Source organism: Rhipicephalus sanguineus, chromosome 1 (assembly GCF_013339695.2).
Source record: "Rhipicephalus sanguineus isolate Rsan-2018 chromosome 1, BIME_Rsan_1.4, whole genome shotgun sequence".
Taxonomy (NCBI): domain Eukaryota; kingdom Metazoa; phylum Arthropoda; class Arachnida; order Ixodida; family Ixodidae; genus Rhipicephalus; species Rhipicephalus sanguineus.
The window spans coordinates 125564787-125586376 of NC_051176.1; the positions used below are offsets into that span (position 1 = coordinate 125564787).

The following is a 21590-nucleotide window of genomic DNA, read 5'->3' on the forward strand; positions in this document are numbered from 1 at the left end:
AATTGCCCTCTGAGGTGGCGCTTCGAGGCGGAAAGCGCAGTTGAGAAAAACGAGGATCTCGGAAATTAAGTTGCGCGGCTCGCGCCGCGACCGACAGCGCTGCAGGATCGACTTCAGCGGCTAGAGTATGAAGCGCGCATGCGTTGGTCCCCGACAGAATGCGAAAGGGAATGTTGTCGGCTGGCATTTCACAGCGCTCGCTGCGATAGGCGCTGACTTTACCGCACAAATAAAAAAAAAAAAGAAGAAGAAAGTCACAGTGGGGACCACGGTTGTATGTAGTGCGGAAGAATGGCTGCACGTTGGAATCATTTTCGACCGTTTGATGATGCGGGGTGTGTGACGTAACTGCGCTTGACTGTATTTAAGGTGGGCAAAATGTCTTTGTCAAGCGAAACAACTGTCGTCGTACACAGCCGTTGTTTCTTTTGCTTGTTTCATAACTAACATAAGAGCGCTTATTATAAACGCACTGGTTTCTGCTTACCGACGCTGAGCGCGCGTATAGTAAGGAAGTTTTGTGTTACTGTTAGCCTTTTAAGTAAAAAAATTAAAGGATAGACCAACGGATGTTGGCGTCACGTTCAGCTGAGTTAACTAGAGTCACGATGTGGTGAAATAGTTGGATTCCTTTGTTTTTTTTTTCTGTTACTATAACTTACTTCGGACTTTAAATGAATTCGCGTCGCTTTAAATTTCCGCTAAGTAAAGCAAGTTCCCGTACTTTTCTTGATGTGATCGATCTTTGTTGCATCATTCTTCCCTATAGGCTTCCGCTGACATGAAGGAAATAGGTTTTCATATTAACTTCGCAGACTCAACAAGGAGTAAAGCAGAACAGACAAAAGCGAGGAGCGCTGTATACACTTCCCCGCTTCCGCCTTTTACATTTCGTCGTTCTGCGAAGTACTACGAAACCCTCACCAACTATAGCCTGCCTGTCAACCATTTCGCAATACTTTCTTCAGTTTCTTCAGTTCGGGCTGCAATCAAAGTAGCCTTACAGTGTACGCAAACTTCGTTCAAACCACGTGTCTAAAGACCATTCGTTTTCCGCCGGTTCGTCTGCTGACGGCAGCAGCGTTGTAAATTCTTTATTCTAACATCCTATTCATTGTTTATCTGAATCCCCAACAATACTTGGCGGGTATTGTATAGAGGGCAGGGATCACGGCCATGATAAAATATAGGTGACGAAACTTCTCAGCACACGCAACTAAACATGGAATAGAGAAAGCATGTGAGACCGCTGGAAAGGAACTTTTATCGCAAAAAATTACTGTACTTTGTCAGAAGATGTTTACAAAAGCAAGCAATTCTGTTAATACTAATATGTAGACGTTAACAGATTAGCAAATACTTCAGAATGTCTACTAATATTTCACCATCAGTACCCTGCAATTCTATGTAAATGAGGAGATTTATGGTTGAATGGCGTGAAGTAGAGGTAAATGACGGGGAAAAAAGTGTGGTCGGGCATATTCACGAAACAGTTTGTAAGCAAGAACGGTCCAAAAGAACACGCACTACCAATCCGAATTGCGCAAAGGTGTCCGGCCGATGACGATATGGGAACTCTTGTCCACAGCCCGAATTCAGAATGACTTTCATTCTCTCTCACTCTCATTGGCTGGCCACCTTGGCTAATTATATGTCCAATGTTACGGCCCTGGTTAACCTATACGACTAATGAGTGCACATTACGAAAACTTCTACGCCTAAATTGCTCTTTACCGGCCACCTCAGCTAGTAGTATATCTGGTATCCCGATTACCTGGTACCTGCACTTAGGAACTGTAATACCGTGAGAACCTCACCACCCACCCCGTTTTGTTAGATTTTTTTTTGAAGATTACAAATCTAGAAGCAGCGCAAATATACAAGGCTGCCCTAAGCTTTTGCGCAATCCCCGCGCAATGCTCTGCACCGAACGGGGGCAACCCACTCGCGAGCTATGCCGATGTCGCAGCTGACCACGTAAAAATGAGGGCGCAGGCATAGCCGGGACGCGTGTAAATATATACGAAAGCAAGCGCGCATGGCCGGAGGCATAATGCCATTGTTTGCGAAGTACAATGAGCAACTGTCCGGACCTCGCGCTCGTGACTCCGTCATAAACGCTGGGGTGGTTCTCCCGCATGAGCCCATTTAAGCGCGGTCGTTGCGTAATCGCTTAGCTCCGCATACTACGAGCGACCACTTATTGCAACTAATTAGAAAAAGAAAATCGGGTTGAATAGTGGCCCTCCTCCACTTCTGATTTTGTTGTCGCACCTTGATGCGACGTACCATTCGGGCGACTTCAGAACTTCCTGACTAGCAGCATCTTCTTTTTGAAGTCGTCACCACAGACAAGGTACATAGAAAGGACCGCTACGCTTGCCGGGCATGCTGTTCGCAAAAGCATTCACGAATACAACTGCGTGTGCTCTACCACGTTTCTTTCTTCGTTTTTCCCCCTTCTTTCGAGCATGAAAGCAGGCATGAATGGAAGCATGAAAGAAATGATACAGAGTAAGAGTGTCGTGCTTACCCGCGCTTGAATTTCAAGCCGATATTCTCTAGGTCCGTGGTCATAGTCTAGAGGCTTGTTGATGACGATGATTCCCTCCAGGGGGTCGGACAAGGCGAAGGAATTGTTCTCGTTGCCGCCCTGCAAGTATGCGCGCAAGATTGTCAAACAAACAAACAAACAAACAAACAAACAAACAAACAAACAAACAAACAAACAAACAAACAAACAAACAAACAAACAAACAAACAAACAAACAAACAAACAAACAAACAAACAACACTTCGCAGCAACCCGACGTGGTTGTATGTGCACATACATATTTGTGCTCGCCAACGTACCGTGTGTATATATGCAAAACGCAAGAGACACTCTGCGCTTGCCTCGACTTTCAGCAATGAGCGGGCAGAATTTGCCGCGGCAAGCAACTGGTTTTGAACGTTTCCTTCTAGCTATAAACAAACGCGGGGAGCACTGAATCGCACGCTCAATAATAGTGGTCGCGGATGCCCTTACAAGTTTCGTAACAAAAACAAAAGAAAGTAATCGGTGTGATGCCGGGCGTGGCAAAAACAATACACCCGCTGTTGTAGCTCAGCAGGTAAAGCGTCGTGCTGCCATGATCGAGGACGCGGGTTCGATTCCCGGCCACGGCGGCCGCATATCGATGGGGCCGAAACGCAAGAATGGTTTTGTACTTAGATGCAGGTGTACTTAAATTTACGCTAAAGAAATCCAGGTGGTCAAACTGAACCCGGAGTCGCCCGCTACGACCAGCCTCGTAATCATATCGCGGTTTTGGCGCGCAAACCCTCGCAAGAAGAATAAGCGACTTTAAAGCAAGTATAAAGAAACGTTCAGACTCATTTTGAAATGCCACCAACCTCATTTCATGTTTTGCGGATATATACTTGAGCGAAAGCCTAACATTTCTGGCTCTTTGAGAGCGGGGGGCGGCTGGGGAGGTCACTGCGTGGCTATCGGCGCCGAATATGCATGGTTAGGTAAGCTGTCATAGAGGGGCGCACAGAGCAATATATATCACTCCACTTCTTATCTCCCCCCCCCTCCTTTTTTCTCTAATTACAAACGTCAAATTGAACTGGGCAAAATGAGACTAAGAGAGCAGCGTGTTTAAATGGGCGTCCACTCCTCAAAACAGCCCAAGTGTTGGTCAAGAAGCCAGACACTGTTTCATCCGCGTTTCGAGGAGGCAAATGTTTGGGATGAAAATGCCGTTTCGCGAGTGAGTAGCGTGTGCGGTTGATGCACGCGGCTGTGGCTTCACAGCACTCTAATGCAGTATACATGGCACGTTGCCCACTTCCTAGAATAACAATAGCTCAAGCGACATAGTCGCGTATACTGTTCTCGCGCCGCGAAAAATTATTTACGCTCACAATCAGGCAAACTGTAGAGCCTGTGCACTTACTTGTGTAGTAATGCGAGCCAGGCAGCTTAAACGGATTAGACGGAGTGAAAATCCGGGATCTTCGCGTAGAGCGCTGAGGCCCCACGGGTGGCTCAAATTGTGTGGAGTAGGCTTACTAAAACTCTCCGGCTGACTTTGCTTGGAAGAAAGGTAGGTATATGTGTACTTGTCTTTTTTTTTTGTTCAAAGCTTGTTTGAAAAGCAGAGACGTAGCACTTTGGAGGGGCAGCTAAAGCGTGCGTTAACTTGCAGAAAGAAATTAGCTTTCGTGTGAACAACGAAAGAAGGGAATTTTAAGGGCTCGTTTCTTTGTTCATGCAACCTTAATGAAAACCAGCAGGTGATGAACCCAAGGAAGGTATACGGGACGTTAACTGTACTGTTTTAACTGCATTGCAGTAATTACGATATAAACCCGAAGAAAGTAAAGTAGGCGAAAAGACAACTTGCCATCTGCAGGGAGCGAACCTGCAACCCTCGGATAACGCGCCCTATGCTCTATATACCAAATGAGCTACGGCGGCGGTCATCGTTTCATCCACTTTATCGGGAATTTATGTGCATGCACACCTGGGAGAGCAGCCAACGCCGCTCGTAGCCATGACGGCGAGTGTGGAACACTCGCCGTCATGGCTACGAGCAGCGCTGTGTAAAGCCCGTCTGTGTAAAGCCGTCATGTGCAAAGGTCTATACAAGAGTGTGTGGACTATGTTGGTCGACCGACGTAATGTCTACGCAGGGCGCTGGTTCGCCGCCGGCTTCGGATCGAATCAACAGACGATTTTTTCAAGTTGACGGTCATATTGCTAAAATCAGTATTGTTGGCTTAAAAAAAAGTTCTGCGTGTATAAGGCGTTACGTGTCGTTTAATTACGTGTCGTAAGTTCAGACACGCAAGCTTGAGGGAGAAAATTATTTTTTTACCGCGAACTAAGTTTCACGCAGTGTGCACGTTATATACGATTACTAGAGCGATGAGGAATACCGCGTTATTAACACGCGCAGGGTACTCCTCGAATACTCGCCTAACGCGCATCTCGTTTAGCTAGCAAGCTCTACCATAGAGGGCTTCAGCATAGCGATATATTAGGTATTCTACAGCGATACGCCTCCATAACACATTACCTACGCATACAAAGCTTTCCCCACGCATGCGAATATACGTGAATACAGTGAAAGAAGGTGCCCACGTTAAGGTATTGAAGTAACGTTTCAAGTCTTCGAGGTCACATTAAATATCGCATGAAATTTTCCTCTCTGTTGCTCAACTTCATTTAGCAGCGAATGCCTTGCCCGTGTTCATTCCACTCATTATGAGGCGTCAACAATGGCGACTTGAGTGACGTCAAGATGAAAGTACGTAACACTGAGTCACTCATAATGTTTAGGCGAACATTCTGCCACCGCACTGTGCCCACGTTCTTTCCTAGAGATAACATTGCGAAAATTTATAATATTAGGTTTTACATAGATGCAGCGGTTTCAACTGAAGATTTGTTCTGTTCACGCCTGCATTGTATATAAGCGGTAGTTTCATAGTAGGTAGCGTTCATCTATATGCATTATTAAATAATTAAGTAATAGAGGGGAGCGCAAGAACTGCGCGGGTGAGCGGGGGGGGAGGGTGGGATGCGTTCCGCCAGGACTGAATACGGCTGCCTGGTCTTTCTTGGAAACGCGCGTGTATAGTGCCGGAAACACACATAGACAACATCCCAGCACAGCGGAAGCATTCTATATTTCTTTCAGTCTTCATTGACACGTGAAGATAAGGCGAGCGAGCGCCGTCCATTCAGCGTGTTTGTTGTGCGTGCTCTGACGAGCGATCGCACCAGAACGGAAGAGAACAAGAAAGGAACGAACGCAAACAGCACCACTTACCACAATGGCATACGTGACGTCAGAGTTTGGTGTGTTCGGCTTGTCACGGTCAATGGCGTGCACGCCTCGGAAGACAGTCAGTCCTACTGGTGTCAGCTGCACAGATAAAAGGGGGGAGGGGGGGACGAAAAAACGACAGAATTAAGGTAAGCAAATCGAGAATGGGGAACGTGCAACACCGGACACATATGCAGGAAATGGGCTTCAGCGCCAGGCGAGAACTTATACCCGCGGTAGTCTTTCAGCACTACGGAGAATCGGAAAGCGTGCGCTCGGCCATCGATTGATACAAGCCGTTTTGGAGAGCGCGTTCGTTAAAGGCTTTCTGACATGACCCCGATACAGATTCCCGCCTGATTACAACTTTGTTTCGCGAGCGTTAGTGGCCTTCTGGGGGTGACCCATGGATTCGTGGAAACCGTCCCTCTGCAGTATGTATACTGGAGCGTCACACGTGGTGAGGCATCCAAGCGCACAATTTAATTTCTGTTTCTGATTCATGCAAATGCGACTTATGTAGTCCCACGCACACGAGCCAAAGGAAGTCGAATCTGGACTTTGCGGATCCGAATGCGTGTGCGCGGAGCGGGGCATTCAGCCTGTGTCTGTGACTTAGCCGCTTCAGACATTCCCACACGCGGACGCAGATTATTTTCTATCCTATAGTAACGCTACAAGAGTAAGCTTAATTCAAGTGCGCCGTTATAGAGAAAAAAACAAAAAAAAAACAAGAAAAGCAGTGTGAAATGACAAGCAGCAGCACAGATTATCCCCCATGGTAACAGCTGGGAACGTCTCAAAAGAACGACTCACGCGAGTTTTAACTTCATTGTTTAAACAGCGCAAAAAGACGAAGACACGAGAAGGAGGTCCAGCGCCTGTCCTGTGTAGTCCTCCTTCTCGTGTCTTCGTCTTTTTGCGCTGTTTAAACAATGAAGTTAAACCAACTAGCCCAATTTTACACACTGTTGCGAGTTTTAAGAACGCCAATATATATATATATATATATATATATATATATATATATATATATATATATATATATATATATATATATATATATATATATATATATATATATGGCCATCCCGCAGCGCCCCATGACCCATATATGGCGGCCAGCACAATGTAAGCACAATGTTTGTTCCTGCTTTTGTTCATTGCTAGCCTGATGTGTCGCTTAAAGGGACACTAAAGGCAAATATTAAGTCGACGTTGATTGTTGAAATAGCGGTCCAGAAACCTCGTAGGGCTGCTTTTGTGCCAAGGAAGTGCTTATTTTGAAATAAAATCACGTTTTTAGTGGTCCGCATCGCGTTAGCGCTCTTCAAATCTCCCGCCTGAAAATACGACTTTCATACGTCACTGCTGCCGTGCCCAACGTTGCCCGCTTTAACAGCGCGGCTGCCGACACTAGTAGCAGCCGAGCGGAAGTAGCGGGACCCACAGTAGCAACAACGGTGCTGCGGCAAAGACTTGCTTGGATGGGCACATTCAAAGCCTTGACCAAGTTGCGGTTGGTCTCGTAATCATCAGTACGAAAGGGTAGCGAGCACACACGCAGAGGTTTTGACTGTTTAGCACACTGGCGCAATGGCATGCCACTAAGCCACTTCGAGCGTAAGGGTTCATTCCGCGGCACCCAGTGAAAAGACACACCGGTTTCCTTGCTGCAGCACTGGCGTTGTGCACCATTCGGGCATCCGGCAATATCACACGCATGCGGCATTTTGTCGAACTTTCTGTCAGTGCGACTTTCACGAGCGCGCAAAAGACGCACGGCAGTACGAGATCCCGAAACTACCACTGATACGGGCGAGGCGCAGTTCGGCGAAAACGGAACCTTTGGACCACGCGCGCCGTTCCCCATGGCAACGCCACGGAGCTTTTGTTTTCCATGAATCAAGCGGAAACGAACAAACGGCATTTTATTACGGCTTTTGATGCTCGGAATGTTCTTTTTTTACTGCTGCTAGTTTGATTACTAGTGACTTATTGTAGGCCGACTTCCATACGTCGTCGGGATCACTTCGAAAATGTCCCACTCATGGCGCTCATCATGTGATACATTTAGCTTAATTTCTCGGTAAGTAGGGCACTGCTGTTGATAATATTGCCGTTTTAGAAGTTGTCATACATTGGGCTTTCACTATTACATAAATTGTTATTTGCCTTTAGTGTCCCTTTAAAGATAGAGCGATGCAGAAGTGGTACACAGACTAATAATCCTCTCAAACAACGAGATGGTCGCCATAGGTAGAAGAACCAACTGAATGGTCAGCTTTCAAAACGGTAAGTGTAGCAGAACGCGTGATTTCACGCTCGTTTTGACTGGAGGTAGAGTTGCGTGGATCGCTCTTTTCCTGTGTTCATTTAAGGGTACAGTTTCGTGCCATAAGGGCCAGAGATAATCAGTGAGAAAACAATATACGCGTAAGGAGAATTATTTTCTCGTTGATGCATACTGGCATGAGCGAAAAAGCGGTGTTCAGTGAAGAGACATAGAACTTGCGCACGTAAGTGTCTTTGCATATACTTTTTTTTTCTTGCGTTCTTTTGCAAGCTCCGTAGATTTTGTCAGTGGCGTATAGGCAGAAATACGCCACTGGATTTCGTCGCTTAACTTTGGGTGTGAAGAACCCAAAGTTCGCCCCGCCACGGTGGTCTAGTGGTTATGGCGCTCGAGTGCTGACCCGCAGGTCGCGGGATCGAATCCCGGCCGCGGCGGCTGCATTTTCGATGGAGGCGAAAATGTTTGAGTCCCGTGTGCTTAGATTTAGGTGCACGTTAAAGAACCCCAGGTGGTCGAAATTTCCGGAACCCTCCAGTATATACGGCGTCTCTCATAATCATATCGAGGTTCTGGGACGTTAAACCCCAGACATTTTTATTAACCCAAAGTTCCGTGATGACAATGGGAGCAAGCCTGAACGCGAAGCCTTCGTGAGCGATAAGCTGCTGGCAGCTCACCGCAGAATGTGGCTTTATTAAAGACCGATTGCGAACACGAATCGCATTGCACGCAGCCTGGCTTCTTTTTAACCTGCGGAGCTTTCTTTTTTTTTTCTGTCGTCTGGTCGGATACAAGTGTTACGAACGAATCTTTGTCGCAGACAACTCTATCCGTGATGCGGAAAAGAAAGACGCCACCCGCGAGTGTTCTTTATGACGCTGAAATCTCCCTCATTAATTAATTACCACGAACGCTCCATATTCTTCGAAGCTCGTTTCAGTTACTTCGAAGAGCAGGAAATTAAACGGAAGTGGACCGCACTGAATGCGAATTCTCAATCATGACGACAATGCATTACGTGACAGAGCTCTCGCAGAAATTACAGGAAACAATGCAGCGACATCAATAGACAGTTATAGTTTAGCGTTAGCGTGATAGCGGGCGTTAAGGGAATAGCGTTAGCGTGCCGCGAACATTCGTGGCGGACAGTACGTTTTGGTTTACCGAGACAGCGTTTAGGTGCCCAAGCTAGAACGGTGGCTCTCCTAACGGGTGAATGCGTTAGGCAAATGAAGTTAGGCATGGGGACGTTCGAAATGGGAAGCGATATCAAAAACTACGCCAATTTATCCGTAATACTCAGTCATCGAAGGTATACCTGAAGGCAAGCGAACTTAGCGAAGCCATTTTACACAGTCGTTTGCTAGGAAAGAAGTGGATCCGTCGACATCAACGCCCATGTCGGTGGGACACGCGCGGCGCGACATGGACGGGGTTCTTGTCAGATATAGATTACTATAGTTTGCCAGTGGTTTCGCTATAGACCTCGTTGAACGTGACAGCCGCGCGCATCATCGATGGGCGGCTGCCCCTCTGTCTCGTGGGTGCCGCAGCCGCCAACAGGGGCGCATGGTTCGCATGGTTGAAGACTTTCACGCGATGCGGAGAATGGGATGCTTACGGCGACGGAAGCGAGGCAGAGAGGCCAGATCTCGTGGTTTACGACGATTCACAATCACAGAGTGAAAAAAAGAAAACAGCGGTGGCTTGAGAGAGGCAGAGAGGCCAGATCTCGTGGTTTACCACGATTCACAGTCACAGAGTGAAAAAAAGAAAACAGCGGTGGCTTGAGAGGAAGGCGTGAGGACCCGGACCCGCATCACACGCGGCTTAGAGAAAAAGAAAAAAAAAGTGGCTTGTGGTAAAGCTCGAAAGGCGCTCTCTCTTGGCTACAATGGTTATTGTCCGAATCTATTGCTTGACAAGAAAATGAGCGTCAAGTTTCGCGCATGTTTCTTTCTTTTTTTTTTAATTGTTTATTCGTTAGGTTGATAGAAGCGTTCCGACGTTATACGCTTTTCTGCCTGTCTTCTTTTGCGTGTTTCAAAAAATATTGTTGCTGCATGGGCACGCAGAGATGTCTTTTCGTTGTGTGGAACTGACTCAAACACTTCATCTTCTTGCACACAGCGTATCGCGTAATTTCCGAGAACATCTTCCGAGCCATGCGATAACAGTTCATCGAATTCAAAGAACAAAAGCAATAGAAAAACTAAACGCTTTCCTGAATTTCTCTGAATAACGATTCCGATGGCATGCGAGTTGCACCGTGAGGTGGCACAGTCATTAAAGTTGCGAGTAAAACTTTTCGCTTTGACCCGTTGGTAGAGAAGTCATTTTCACGCTTGAAAAAAAATCTAAAGAAGAAAGAAACGTGAACCCGGCAGCAATGACCGACATAGGGTTACCACGGGAGAAGACCTGGCCGAAATCCGCGAGCATGTCTGCCGCGGACGGAGCACACGAGTATACCGTGGCGCTATGCGAAGGGCACCGCCTATACCATGTGTGCACACATAAAAGAGGGCAAGCGGCTTGGGTCAATATAGACATGTATGGATCCGGTGGAACGCCTGCCAATTACGGAAGAGCAAAGAAGCAGAGCAGCAGGGAGGCAAGCAGCTGGGCTTTAGCTCGGAGTGGCACGCCGTCCTGCCGCCGATAAGAACGAGGAAGAGACAAAAAAAAAAAATACAGAGACGGCGGAACGCACAAAGATCGAAAACACAAGCGATGATAAGAGGAAGGAGGTGATCGGCTTGAAAGAAACCGTGTCCTCGACCACCGGAATAAATAAAGAGTATAGGACCGATGAGAGAGAGAGAGAGAGAGATAGAAGAGGGCCCGCTGATGCAGTCGTTCGGGCAGAACTACGTTTTCTTATTTTTCAGGGGACATCGTGCAGCCGGACGATACGGCAGTACGCACGCGGACCGTAGGAGAGGAGGATGTTATAGTGGGTGGCGTTGCCAGTGTCGGCGCAGGAAGGGAGAAGGGGGTTAAGGGTCACGTCTCAACGATTCCTCAAGGAGAGGGCGCGAACCGAGGTGCGAACCGAGGCTTAGTGAAAGCCGAGCTGAATCGGGGCGCGGGAAAGGGCGGAGTGCAGTCCGCGAAGGGACCAGAAAATAGCGGAAACGCCGGGATGAGGAGAAGCGGCGCAGCGTGCAAAGGTGGTTGTGTTCGCAGCACTCCAGCGCGGCGGCGACCGCCCCTCTCACGTCCCATCGAAACGAGCCGGACCTGGCCAGAGCGGTGTGCACGAAGCGTTCCCCGGGGGGTCGTCGTCTTCGCCGACGGAGCGGGGCTGTGCTCTCGCGGTTTTTCGTTCTCTCCTCCGCATCACTCTGGCGGCTCTCCAGATGCACTGCCTCGCGATGAAAAAGCCGCGTGACGGCCGGCCCATTGCACTTTCCTCACCTTGTGTCCACGGCTGCGCGGTCAGTGCAAATAACAGACGAACACGCGACGCGGCCGCTGCACAGATTTTTTTTCGAACGCACCGTCTGGACCACGCGCATCGGACCGCCCTACATGCCGTGCCGCGCTGACGTGCGCCAAGTAACGCGGGAAGGCCGACATCGACTTTTGCTCCCGAATACGCACCGTTTATTCCTCCTTGCTGTTAGACGTATATTTTTCCGTCTTGTACTGCTGTAGAGGTAAGCACTGGCTGTACGAATGAATTGAATGGGAACAAAACGCACACAGACGCAAAATCGAACACCGCATCCGTTGCACGTCCCTCCGCGATGCGTATTATAGGTTCGCCAGCGGTTACACCGGTCCTGAGAGGGAGCAGAATATAGGAAAAACGTGTAACGTCGTGTGTTCTCGAGCGGGAGGTTTCAGCGACGCACGCCTCTGAGTACTGCGGACGTTCTTACAGCGGTAGGCCGTCTGGCTTTATAGATGTCCTTGAAGGAGTCTTGAGCAGATTTGAGCATGCACTAACACTGGTAAGCAGGGAGCATGACATCATAACAGCGTGCCTTTTCACGTACCTGAACGAACGAACAAGTCAAAATGTCTCTGCACGTAAAAGTCAAGATCTGAAAAACACTATTCATAATCACGACGTCGTCATACTCACGCCTTCGTTGATATTTTAAAAGCATATAAAATCTTTTGGGCATATGCAGTGTGCGGCCAGTACAATTATCGCTAAATTTCCACTGTCGCGCGGAAGCAGCCGGAGGCCACTCGACCGCAGCAGTGACAATATAACGGCAAGCTCCGATCTCAGCTTAATATTCAGTCACAGACTCACTTCTCCCGCTTGCAAATATAAACATGGCTTAGTTATCAGAGTGACATTCGCAACATAGTGTCGTTCTCTATATTAAGGACAGCCAGAGAATGGGCCGCCTTGTGTACGTCCAGGAAAGACAGCCTCCCAAAAGAGCCTGTATCTGCGAAAGCAGCAGAAGCAGCAGCCGCAGGACAGCGCGCTGAGCGAGCGAGAAACCGTGGCTCCCTTGCAGTGGAATGCGGCAGAATAGAGCCATATGCGGGGTCGCAAAAGGCAGGGGAGCATGGCTCGATTATTAAACGGGCCCAGAGACGAAGCTGCGGCGCTGCATTCCCTCGCCAGCGCGCTGGGCTCGCTCTCGCTAGAATAAGCCCAGTGGCAGGGCCTGACGGGCCGTGAAATTGTTATCTACGCCGCAAGACGACGTCGGCAGCGCGCTTCAACTGTCTCGTCCCGGCTTCGGCTAACGATAGCTCGCGTATAGTGTAAGCGTGACGCCTCTGGCGACACATTGTGAGGCAGGCATGGACGATGGGAGAGTGGGGGGGGGGGGGGGGGAATGAAAGTTCCAAGGCCGAAAAGTCTGAGTACGGTGTACAGAGTGAGAATGGAGCGGAAGTCGTGCTCATCGAGATGTGCAGGTGTGAGGTGGCGCCGTTTTTTTTTTTTTTTCACGTTCATGCCAGTACACTACACACCCTTAAAGTCCGCTGCAAGGTGGACGTTCACGCGATTGGCTACAGAGCTGACAGACTGGTGGACGAACAAACGCGAATTATCGCTCATTAAGTCCGACAAGGGGGAGGAGTTACAGCTTTGTGTGTCATGTAGGAAAGACAGCTTTTTCTTGTTGGACGTTGGTTCGTGGGGGATGGAAGAAGCCACTAAGCGCATCATATATGTATATTAATTTCACATCTATCTGCGCATATGGAAATTTATGAAATTTTTTTGGGAAACTCACCTCGTCCACTTCAAGGTGGTAGGGCACGTTCTGGAACTCTGGAGCGTGGTCGTTCACGTCCTGGATGTAGACGGTGACAGGCAGAAAGGCTTCGTCCTGCAGAGACACAACAGGGAGGTTATGCGCGACCTATACACTTTCTGAGCGGGGATTCGTGTTTTCTTGTTCGCTTAACCGAGCCCCTTCGCTATATTATAATCAACATGACAGCGAGAGCTCTTAGATTGCTAATACACACTCGTGGGACTGTACGTTTCAACAAAATGGTTCACACGCTGCACGCGTGTCACAGGCTATCTTAACGAGCTCATCCTCTACCAAACGCCTGCTTGAGCGAGTTCGATGTATGGGCAACTGGTGGCGCCACTGCCCAATCTATCAGAAACAACTTCCGCAAGGCATGCATCGTGGCTCAGGTGCATAAACCTGACATGCAGCTTAACTTGGCGCTGAAGTCACACTTACATTAATATCAATTTCCGTACGTTTTGTGTCGAACGCCCCGCTAAACTTAAGCGTTATTTCCGGCTTTCGCAACAACCGTAGATGATACTGGATCATCCATTTGTTTCGTCTTCTTTATTTTTTCCCCCAATAAGTATGAGTCGACTTACCGTTCCCGAAGCTCCTCGGCAGGTAAGCTTGAACTTCAAGACGCTCTGAGGATCGGGCTGTAAAGAAAGGATGGAACAGGATCCTCGTCAATTATGAATGTGCGCAAGAGCAGGTCTTGCGCAAATATTGTGCGCCGATTGCGTGCAAGCGTTCTATGTCGCACACACATAGTGTACTCATGAAACCCCGTGATTGACACATGTATTCTGCACGCACGTTTCCCTTCTGTCGGTGCGATAGTAACTGATTAGGATTCCAACGTAACACACCCGTTTTGGCCACAGTTCGCCCGCTCATTTGTTCGTGAGACCACGACACAAATTCTGCATTGCTAGCGGCGTTACAAAAGAGACAAGAAGCACGTGCGCAAAGGCGACGACGAAACCTGATTAGCGCTTCTCGGTGTGCTCAGACTTGGCCAAAACAATGACCGTAATCAAGCCATTTCTGCGGGCGCAGTGATCACTCATTTCTCTTTCTTTCTTTCTCAAAGAGAAATTCCGCTTAACTCTCTCTGTGCCCTCGCAGCGCCTTGCTGATAAAGGGTTCGCGGTTGCGTGAGAAGCAGCTCCATTCACGTCTTTGCTCTTTCGGCTGCCACCGCGACGCGCTTGTTGTCCCTGCATGGTTGTGCATTGTCTTATAACGCAAACCGCGAGCGCGCCTAAGAGCTGTTATTTAAGCCCTCCTCGAAAGTTGTCTCGCATACCGCCGTGCGCTATAGAGGGTCGGCTGACCCACGGGAATTTATTAAGGGCTTATGAGGGTTAATGGGTGCGCGAGATCGCGCCACTTAGGCGCCATGGGAATAGGTGCAGCGTTCATCACGCCCCATCATTCCCCGTCCGAAACGCTCGGTGCATAGCCGTCGCCCGCTCGCACGACCCGACCCGATTTTGCTTTTGAGAGTGGCTTTAAAATGACCTCCTCAGGACGTAACCCTCGAGTCTCGACGTTGAGCTGCACCATAGGACAACTTACAGCCCAGCCTGCAGTTACGAAGTGCCGCTTGTTGCGTAACTTGAGTCAAGTAATGCGGTAACAGGCTAAATTAAGGTAACGTTGCGGCTGTATGAGGCGTCACTGCGCAGACGGCTTCAAAAAAAAAAAAAAAACGCAGTAGCTTCGCACCGTGTTTCGTGGCTGTTTTAACAGACGTGACGCGTTCGCTCTGTCATCAGATGTACAATTAATTCGCACCGTTTCGTAGGGCAGAATTACAACCGATTTTGCTCCGTGCGTCCCGAAAGACGTGGAAAGAAGAGTATGTAGTTAAAGTTATCTAAACGAATTGACACAGGCCTGTGGCCTAAGCTGTAGGTGCACGGGACAGCTCTGTATGAAGACACACTGTTCATACATCTCTTCTTAGAGTTCGTGAATTACCGGCCTGTAGACGAGACGTGCGAATGAAGCGAGAATTGCTTCCGTGCCTGTATTGGTGGCAAATAAACCGCGCCCAGCATACGCGACAACAAAAGTGAATCAACAAAATAATAGAGTGAAAGTACGGAGGTTGCTTAAACTGTTGGAGTGCGACACTCCTGGACGTGATTAATATTTGTGCCCGCGAGCGATTTACGCTACCAAGCTGCACTCTGCGGTGCGAACCCTATGTATTACCATCGGCTCGAGAGAATTGCGTGAATGCATGTTTCATGAAGCTTACTGCACGCGGAACTACCGAACAAGGGAATAGCAGGGAACCGCTGCCTTTCGTGGTACGCGGGGGCCGTAAGCGTAGGCTGTTGTTTATTCAGCCCGTCCTTATAGCGCGTCACGAATTGTTCAGCCGCCGAGAACCCTTTACCAGGCGTGCCATTCGGTGAATGTCGCAGAGCCTAAGTGTAGTGCGTGCTTTGCGAACAATTAGCACTAACACTACAGGCGGAGTTTCAAGGTCTGAGACCACTTACGAACACAAGCCTTCTGTATAGGGCACGCAAGAGATTAAAAGGATCTCCAAGCAGCCTTATGCCTCAGTGAGACAGACAGGCCGAAATGCTGCCGTTAAATTAGTGCAATATTACTAGCGTTAGCGATGAGATATGAAACGTCACGTACACATGCACAAAACGGGCGCGTACAACCAGCCACACGCGCCCATTCGTGGATACACACTCTAAACAAATTATTCATCGCTTGTTCGAGGCCTTACGTCCTGAAGGAAGCCTCACTCAGTTTAGGCGACAGTGATGCTTTGGATGCATTGCTTAGCGGTCGTCGACCGCGAAAGCGACTTACCCGGTCAACCAGGTCTTCCAGCGACTTGGCGACTTTTATGGAGACAGTGCGGTCGTCGATGTCCTCGTGTCGGAAATAGTTGATATCGCTTAAGCTGTTGTCCATTGCTTCAACGCGCAGGTCCCGTCGTGGGTGCACTTCCACCCTGAAGACTTCTTGTCCTGCACGAGGGAAGGAAAAAGAAGCAAGATATTACCTTTTACACCGCGTTCTAAAGCAGGCGCGCGTATGAAATGACATTTTGGTTGCATCACCCCAATGTATGTAGCTAACCTTCATCTTTCTCTACTTCTGGCTTACCGTGAAATCAACAGGCACTTTCTTGTGTTGTTTGTTTGTTTGTTTGTTTCTCTTCATGCATTTGATTTCACGATAGACGGCAATATGCAGTCGTCACCGCCTTCACTCGCATACGTGCTTAATATTTATCATTGCCTCTGAAATATGCATTCTATAATTGTTGCATAATACAAACGATCAGCATAACACACAGTGCCACAGGTGAAAGGTCAATGGATAAAAATCCGAAATTGCCATACGAGCGATTTGTTTCCTCTTAGTTAACTAAAACGAAACCCTGCAACAGCCGAGACTAGTCATTATTCGCGTGAGATCCGTACCCGCCAGAAAGATCCTAATGCATCGTTCCTTCTTTACCTATACAAGCGAGTTAATAATGAGGCCCACGAAATCGACCAAGTCGACGTTCTAATTACGTCGCTAATTCGCAAGTCACAAAGTTATTTTCGTGCTCGAATATTTAGGAAGATGCAGGAAAGAGCTTCACCGCTAGTTCCCTTTGTCGCTGCCGTCGGCTCCCAGATACGGGCGAGCGACAAAGACGAAAGCCAAGGTTCGCCTCGTGACCGAGCGTGCGCACGCCATTTAACCCCTGCACGCAGGCACGCTCTCATTCCATTCCCGATTCCGGAGCCGGGTATGTTGGGTCGTCTTCTGTGCGGCCAGCCAAGGGCAACGCGAGGCGGATCCTGCTAGGACCTCTCTCTACCAGAAGAAACCATCGCAGCCACGTGAGGAGGCCTCCGCCACGCCAGCCCTTGGCCAAAATTTATTCTTTTTTTTCTTTTTACTTCGGAAAACTGGCCGCCCGCAAGCACCGCGCCGATATGGCCCACAACAGGGACTACTACAGCATCTTGGGCGTGAGCCGCAATGCCACTTCATCGGATATCAGCAAGGCGTACAAGGCTCTCGCCTTGCAGTGGCATCCGGACAAGTACGAAGGCAGCAAGGACAAGGCGGAGCGTATGTTTCGCCTCATATCGGAAGCCCACGGCGTGCTGAGCAACGATTCGTCGCGCCAGCGGTACGACAATCACCTCCGAAAGAGTGCGATCCAAGCGATTCCGCCGACCCCTTCAAGCTCTCTACGAGCCTACTGCTACGTCGTGCCCACCTACCCCCGCCAGAGTCCTGCTCCCCAGCCGTCATGCTCGTACACGACACAACATAACCCATTGGCCACTATCCCACAGTTCTCAATGACCAGCGTGTACGGGCCGCCACCCCAACAGCACCAGCCAGTGGTGACCTACAACATGTACCAGCCGTCCACCTCGCAGTACATTCCTGTGACAACGTACGTGCCGAAGCAGGCAGTGTCCATGACGACCTACGTGCCTGCCACGTCATCGGCGCCCACACCCTACTATCCGACTCCTCCCACCACGACCAACGTCTCGGTGCTGCGCCTACCATTGGACTACGAGCGTCAGACTTCTACACGCATCATACACGGGACACGCATGGACCTCGAGGTGATCAAGGAGAATGCCGCGGAGATTGTGAACGTCTACGAGAACGGAGTGCTCACCCAGAGCACCTACCGACGCACCCGGCCCCACTCTTCGTAGACTTCGGTTATGGGGACAAGGACTCGCCTGCAGCTGAAAATAGCGCAAGCCCTCGACGGAAGGTTCATGGGACTTTTTTAAGATTACCGCGGAGGAAAAGGAAAACACTCTACGGTGGACTCGGGGGAACTCTTAAGATTGTCACAGAATAAAGGGAGTCGGCCAAATGCGTTGAGTCTGAATTCGGTTTCGTGTGGTTTCTCGGAGTTGAGAATTCCGATGAAACACGCGGCAGGCACATTACACTATTCTCTGTCTGGGTCCGCATTCGCAAAGCATTCTTATGCTAGAATTGTTCGTAAGATGAAATCTCAACTAATCTAGTGCTGGATACTGTATTAGCGAAGGTAGCCCACCAATGGGAAATAGCACTTACCAACAAATGCCTCTGCGAATGTGGTTCCTGGTTCTTTGAGTAACTTAACCCCTTTTATGTGTGTGAGGACGTATAGTATACGGTTTTATCCCGGACTTCGTGTTGGAGTTCAGAGAGAGGCGGGTAAGCGGTAGTCTTTATCGGCGATTGTTTTTATTGCTCGCTCGACTGTTCTCTTACCAAAATGGCTGATTGATTCATAATACTTGAAATACGAGCGCGTAACTTAAACAGGGACTTAGGAAGACAAGGACGAGGGCGTTCCCTTACACGTAAATTCCGACTTGCCCTGAAATCCTGTACAGCGGCAGTTCACTGAGTGCTTGTCGCATTGCCAAGAAGCACCACGATTCTCCGTGATCGGCTGCCACGTCTTATCGACGCTTACGAGAAGGCGGAGCATCGTGTCTTGAATGTGTCCTTCCACGCCCATTCTGTAGGTTCACGTAAATTCTGGAACATTCTTGAAGCCATCACGATGTTGTTGTTGTTTTACCCTCTGCCACATCGTTCATACCCACTCCGGAGGATTGGCCAAGAATTGATCTTATGAATTTTTAAATGTATTTTGAGTATTGAATGTTGATAAGAATAAAAATGAATGAATGAATGAAGAAAAATGTACGCAACTAGGAAAGAGTGCAATAATTGTTTTTCAAATCGGACACTTTAATCATTGTCCCGAATAATAATAATAATAATAATAATAATAATAATAATAATAATAATAATAATAATAATAATAATAATAATAATAATAATAATAATAATAATAATCAAAAACGTTTTTCTTTTGATTTATTTTTTAAGTCATAACTATTATAAGAATACTTATACAAGTGGGAATTTAAAGTCGTATTCGCTTTGTTACGATTTCATTTCACTTCGTCCTATAGAGAATGGCGCGAGCCCACTATGGGGGCTGTGTACAAGAAGACGCTTTATCTTGGCCAGAAGAGCTTCCCTAGAAAGCTCGCCCCCGCAGTGGGCACACAACAATTCAGAGAAGAAAATAGAAACAAAACAAAACGAATGCTTGCCTATTCTGAGCAGTTTAAAAGGCTGTGTCGTCTTGATCTATCGCCGTCCGTGTGCTTCTTTGCACTTTACTGTTCTGAATTATGTACTACCAGCAAGGCCATCAGCCTGTCATTTTAAAAGGCTGATTGCGTTTTAACGTTGCGTCATTGGCATAGCGGATAACTGGATCAAATGTTTTCAGGAAGCCACTATTCACTTTGGCTTACTACTCGGTACATGAGGTTGTCGATGATGTAAAACTGCCTAGAATACAAGCACAACCAGACCCCACAAGGAATGATTATCAAGCTAGGTGCGGCCACTGCCTTCAAACGCCTATTACGAGCGTCGGAAATGCTCAGAAGGAAACTCGCTGGCTTTTTCCAACAGCATTGCAAGAAAATCCTTTCATAACGCGCTGTTAGCAGGGAAAATTGACAACCACCCATCTATCTGCTCCTTTCTGTTGTCCTGTCTCGTTGCGCTACTCACGATGGTTTATATGTCCAAAAACCAACTCGCCCAGCAGTGAAACCTTTTAAACCAACTGTTCGTAGCACGAAGCCTTTTCGTCCCAGACCAGGACGAATTTTTCGGCAACTAAAAGGCTTTCTTTCTGGGAAATCCGTATGGATTTCCCTGTGGCTTCGTGCTACAAACGAGTGGCTGTCAATTTTTCTTTTCTTCACCCTTCCCGCTACGTTGCGGGATTCCGCAGAACTCATTGGCAATAATGTGCTGTTAGCAGTTTGCTTTTACATCACGCTTTCCGAGCGACGGCAGAGAGTTATCATCGTCGGATTTGGGCCGTGCTAAGGTATATATTGCGAATGACGAGTCTAAAGGAATCGTTTGACTTGCTTTTATTCCTTACGCATCATGCACTGCTCCCGTTTGGCCGGTCCCTATAGAGGGTTTCACTGTTTACTAACACAGGCCCTGGACCGCTTCCGGTTTCCTGCGCTGGCGTAGGCTAGCAGGATTGGAGGGGAACAAAAGCCTTGGCGAGTAGCCCGTAGAGTTTCAACACTTTTCTCCCTGTGTCTAGCAAAATATTTGAATTAAATATTCTTCTAAGCTACACACAACACTAAAAGAGTTACTCTTTAACTATAGGCGCCTTTCTTTTATGTGAAACTGGAAAAAGAGTATTCCCTTACTCTGACAAATCTTTAAAAAACGCTTTACGCTTCGGTGTTTTGCAGAATAATAAATGAGGTGACCGGAAGTTTCTTGGGGTACACCACGTGCTCCTGCTATCGCAATCTTGAAACCGTCTATAATAACGGAGATGGAGCGCGCCGTTAGGAGCAGTGACGAAGCGCAAAAAAAAGAAAAAAAAAGAACAGCACTCAAAGGGAATCTTTACGTTATCCCGGACTTCTTTCCAGAAGTCTCCTTCAGAATTATCTCTCAGCAGGTCAAACTTCATTAACTTCAGAGGCATACGAATTTCAAGGAAACAATAGCTGTTTGTTTCGTGCTAAACTTGGTTCAGGCTTGCAATCAGGTTTGATCTGGTGTGCTCGTATTGTGGTATCTCACACGGCGCATCAAGCAGCATACGCGGCTTGTGTTTCTCTAGATGCCTCCGAAGACAGCGTTGAACAAGCGTTCTTAACTTATTTGTATAAATATCTCGGTCGCAGTGCCATTGCCTTTCTGAGTAAAGTACAGCATCGTTCACTCAATTTTTATGTGCTAAATTTGGTTAAAGATGCTCCTATTCCACCGATATTTCTTTGATACCTTGTTGCATTATCATCTCCCTAAATTTTGCCTAAACAGGTCTCGTCTGATCCCTTTCTCTCTGTACTGTGTCCGGGATGATTACGAGACGACCGATGCTCTTTCTTTCTCGTCCCAGAGGAAAGGATTTAGCAAATTTCCCTTCACAGATTCGGTCTGAATCTGTTTATATTTTTTCCTGCTCTGCTTCTGTTTAAACATCGACTCTTAATTTCAGCCGCATTTATGTTTGCTGGGGCGTGTGGTACATTTTACACATTCTATGCGATTCCCATGCTAACTTCGTTTCCCTTTTCTTTCCAAATGCTTTCGTATACTCTCTCCTAGATTCATTTTTTTACCTTGTAGTTGATCTATGGTAAAATTTAGTTTCGCCTT

The 21590-nt window shown here is 47.9% G+C and overlaps 2 protein-coding genes across 3 annotated transcripts in view; one reads left to right on the forward strand and one right to left on the reverse strand.

Moving 5' to 3' along the window:
* LOC119397454 (protocadherin Fat 4) overlaps nt 1–21590 on the reverse strand; it is a 171425-nt gene that overhangs the window by 137269 nt on the left and 12566 nt on the right. For both annotated transcript variants that reach the window (XM_037664897.2, XM_037664890.2), the window contains exons 2-6: nt 16194–16354; nt 13949–14005; nt 13335–13430; nt 5826–5921; nt 2534–2653 (exon numbers count right to left, since the gene is read on the reverse strand). In XM_037664897.2, the coding sequence (XP_037520825.2) occupies nt 2534–2653; nt 5826–5921; nt 13335–13430; nt 13949–14005; nt 16194–16298 (474 nt within the window). In that variant the 5' untranslated portion in view covers nt 16299–16354. The remainder of the gene's footprint in view (nt 1–2533; nt 2654–5825; nt 5922–13334; nt 13431–13948; nt 14006–16193; nt 16355–21590) is intronic.
* Nucleotides 17064–18226, forward strand: LOC119397477 (dnaJ homolog subfamily B member 2). Its single transcript, XM_037664906.2, has one exon. It carries the CDS (start codon nt 17321–17323, stop codon nt 18065–18067), a length of 747 nt encoding a protein of 248 aa, XP_037520834.1. The 5' UTR covers nt 17064–17320; the 3' UTR covers nt 18068–18226.

What these genes read in the sequence shown, in the direction of transcription:
- LOC119397477 (XM_037664906.2), top strand. Translation starts at nt 17,321, where the DNA reads ATGGCCCACAACAGGGACTACTACAGCATCTTGGGCGTGAGCCGCAAT.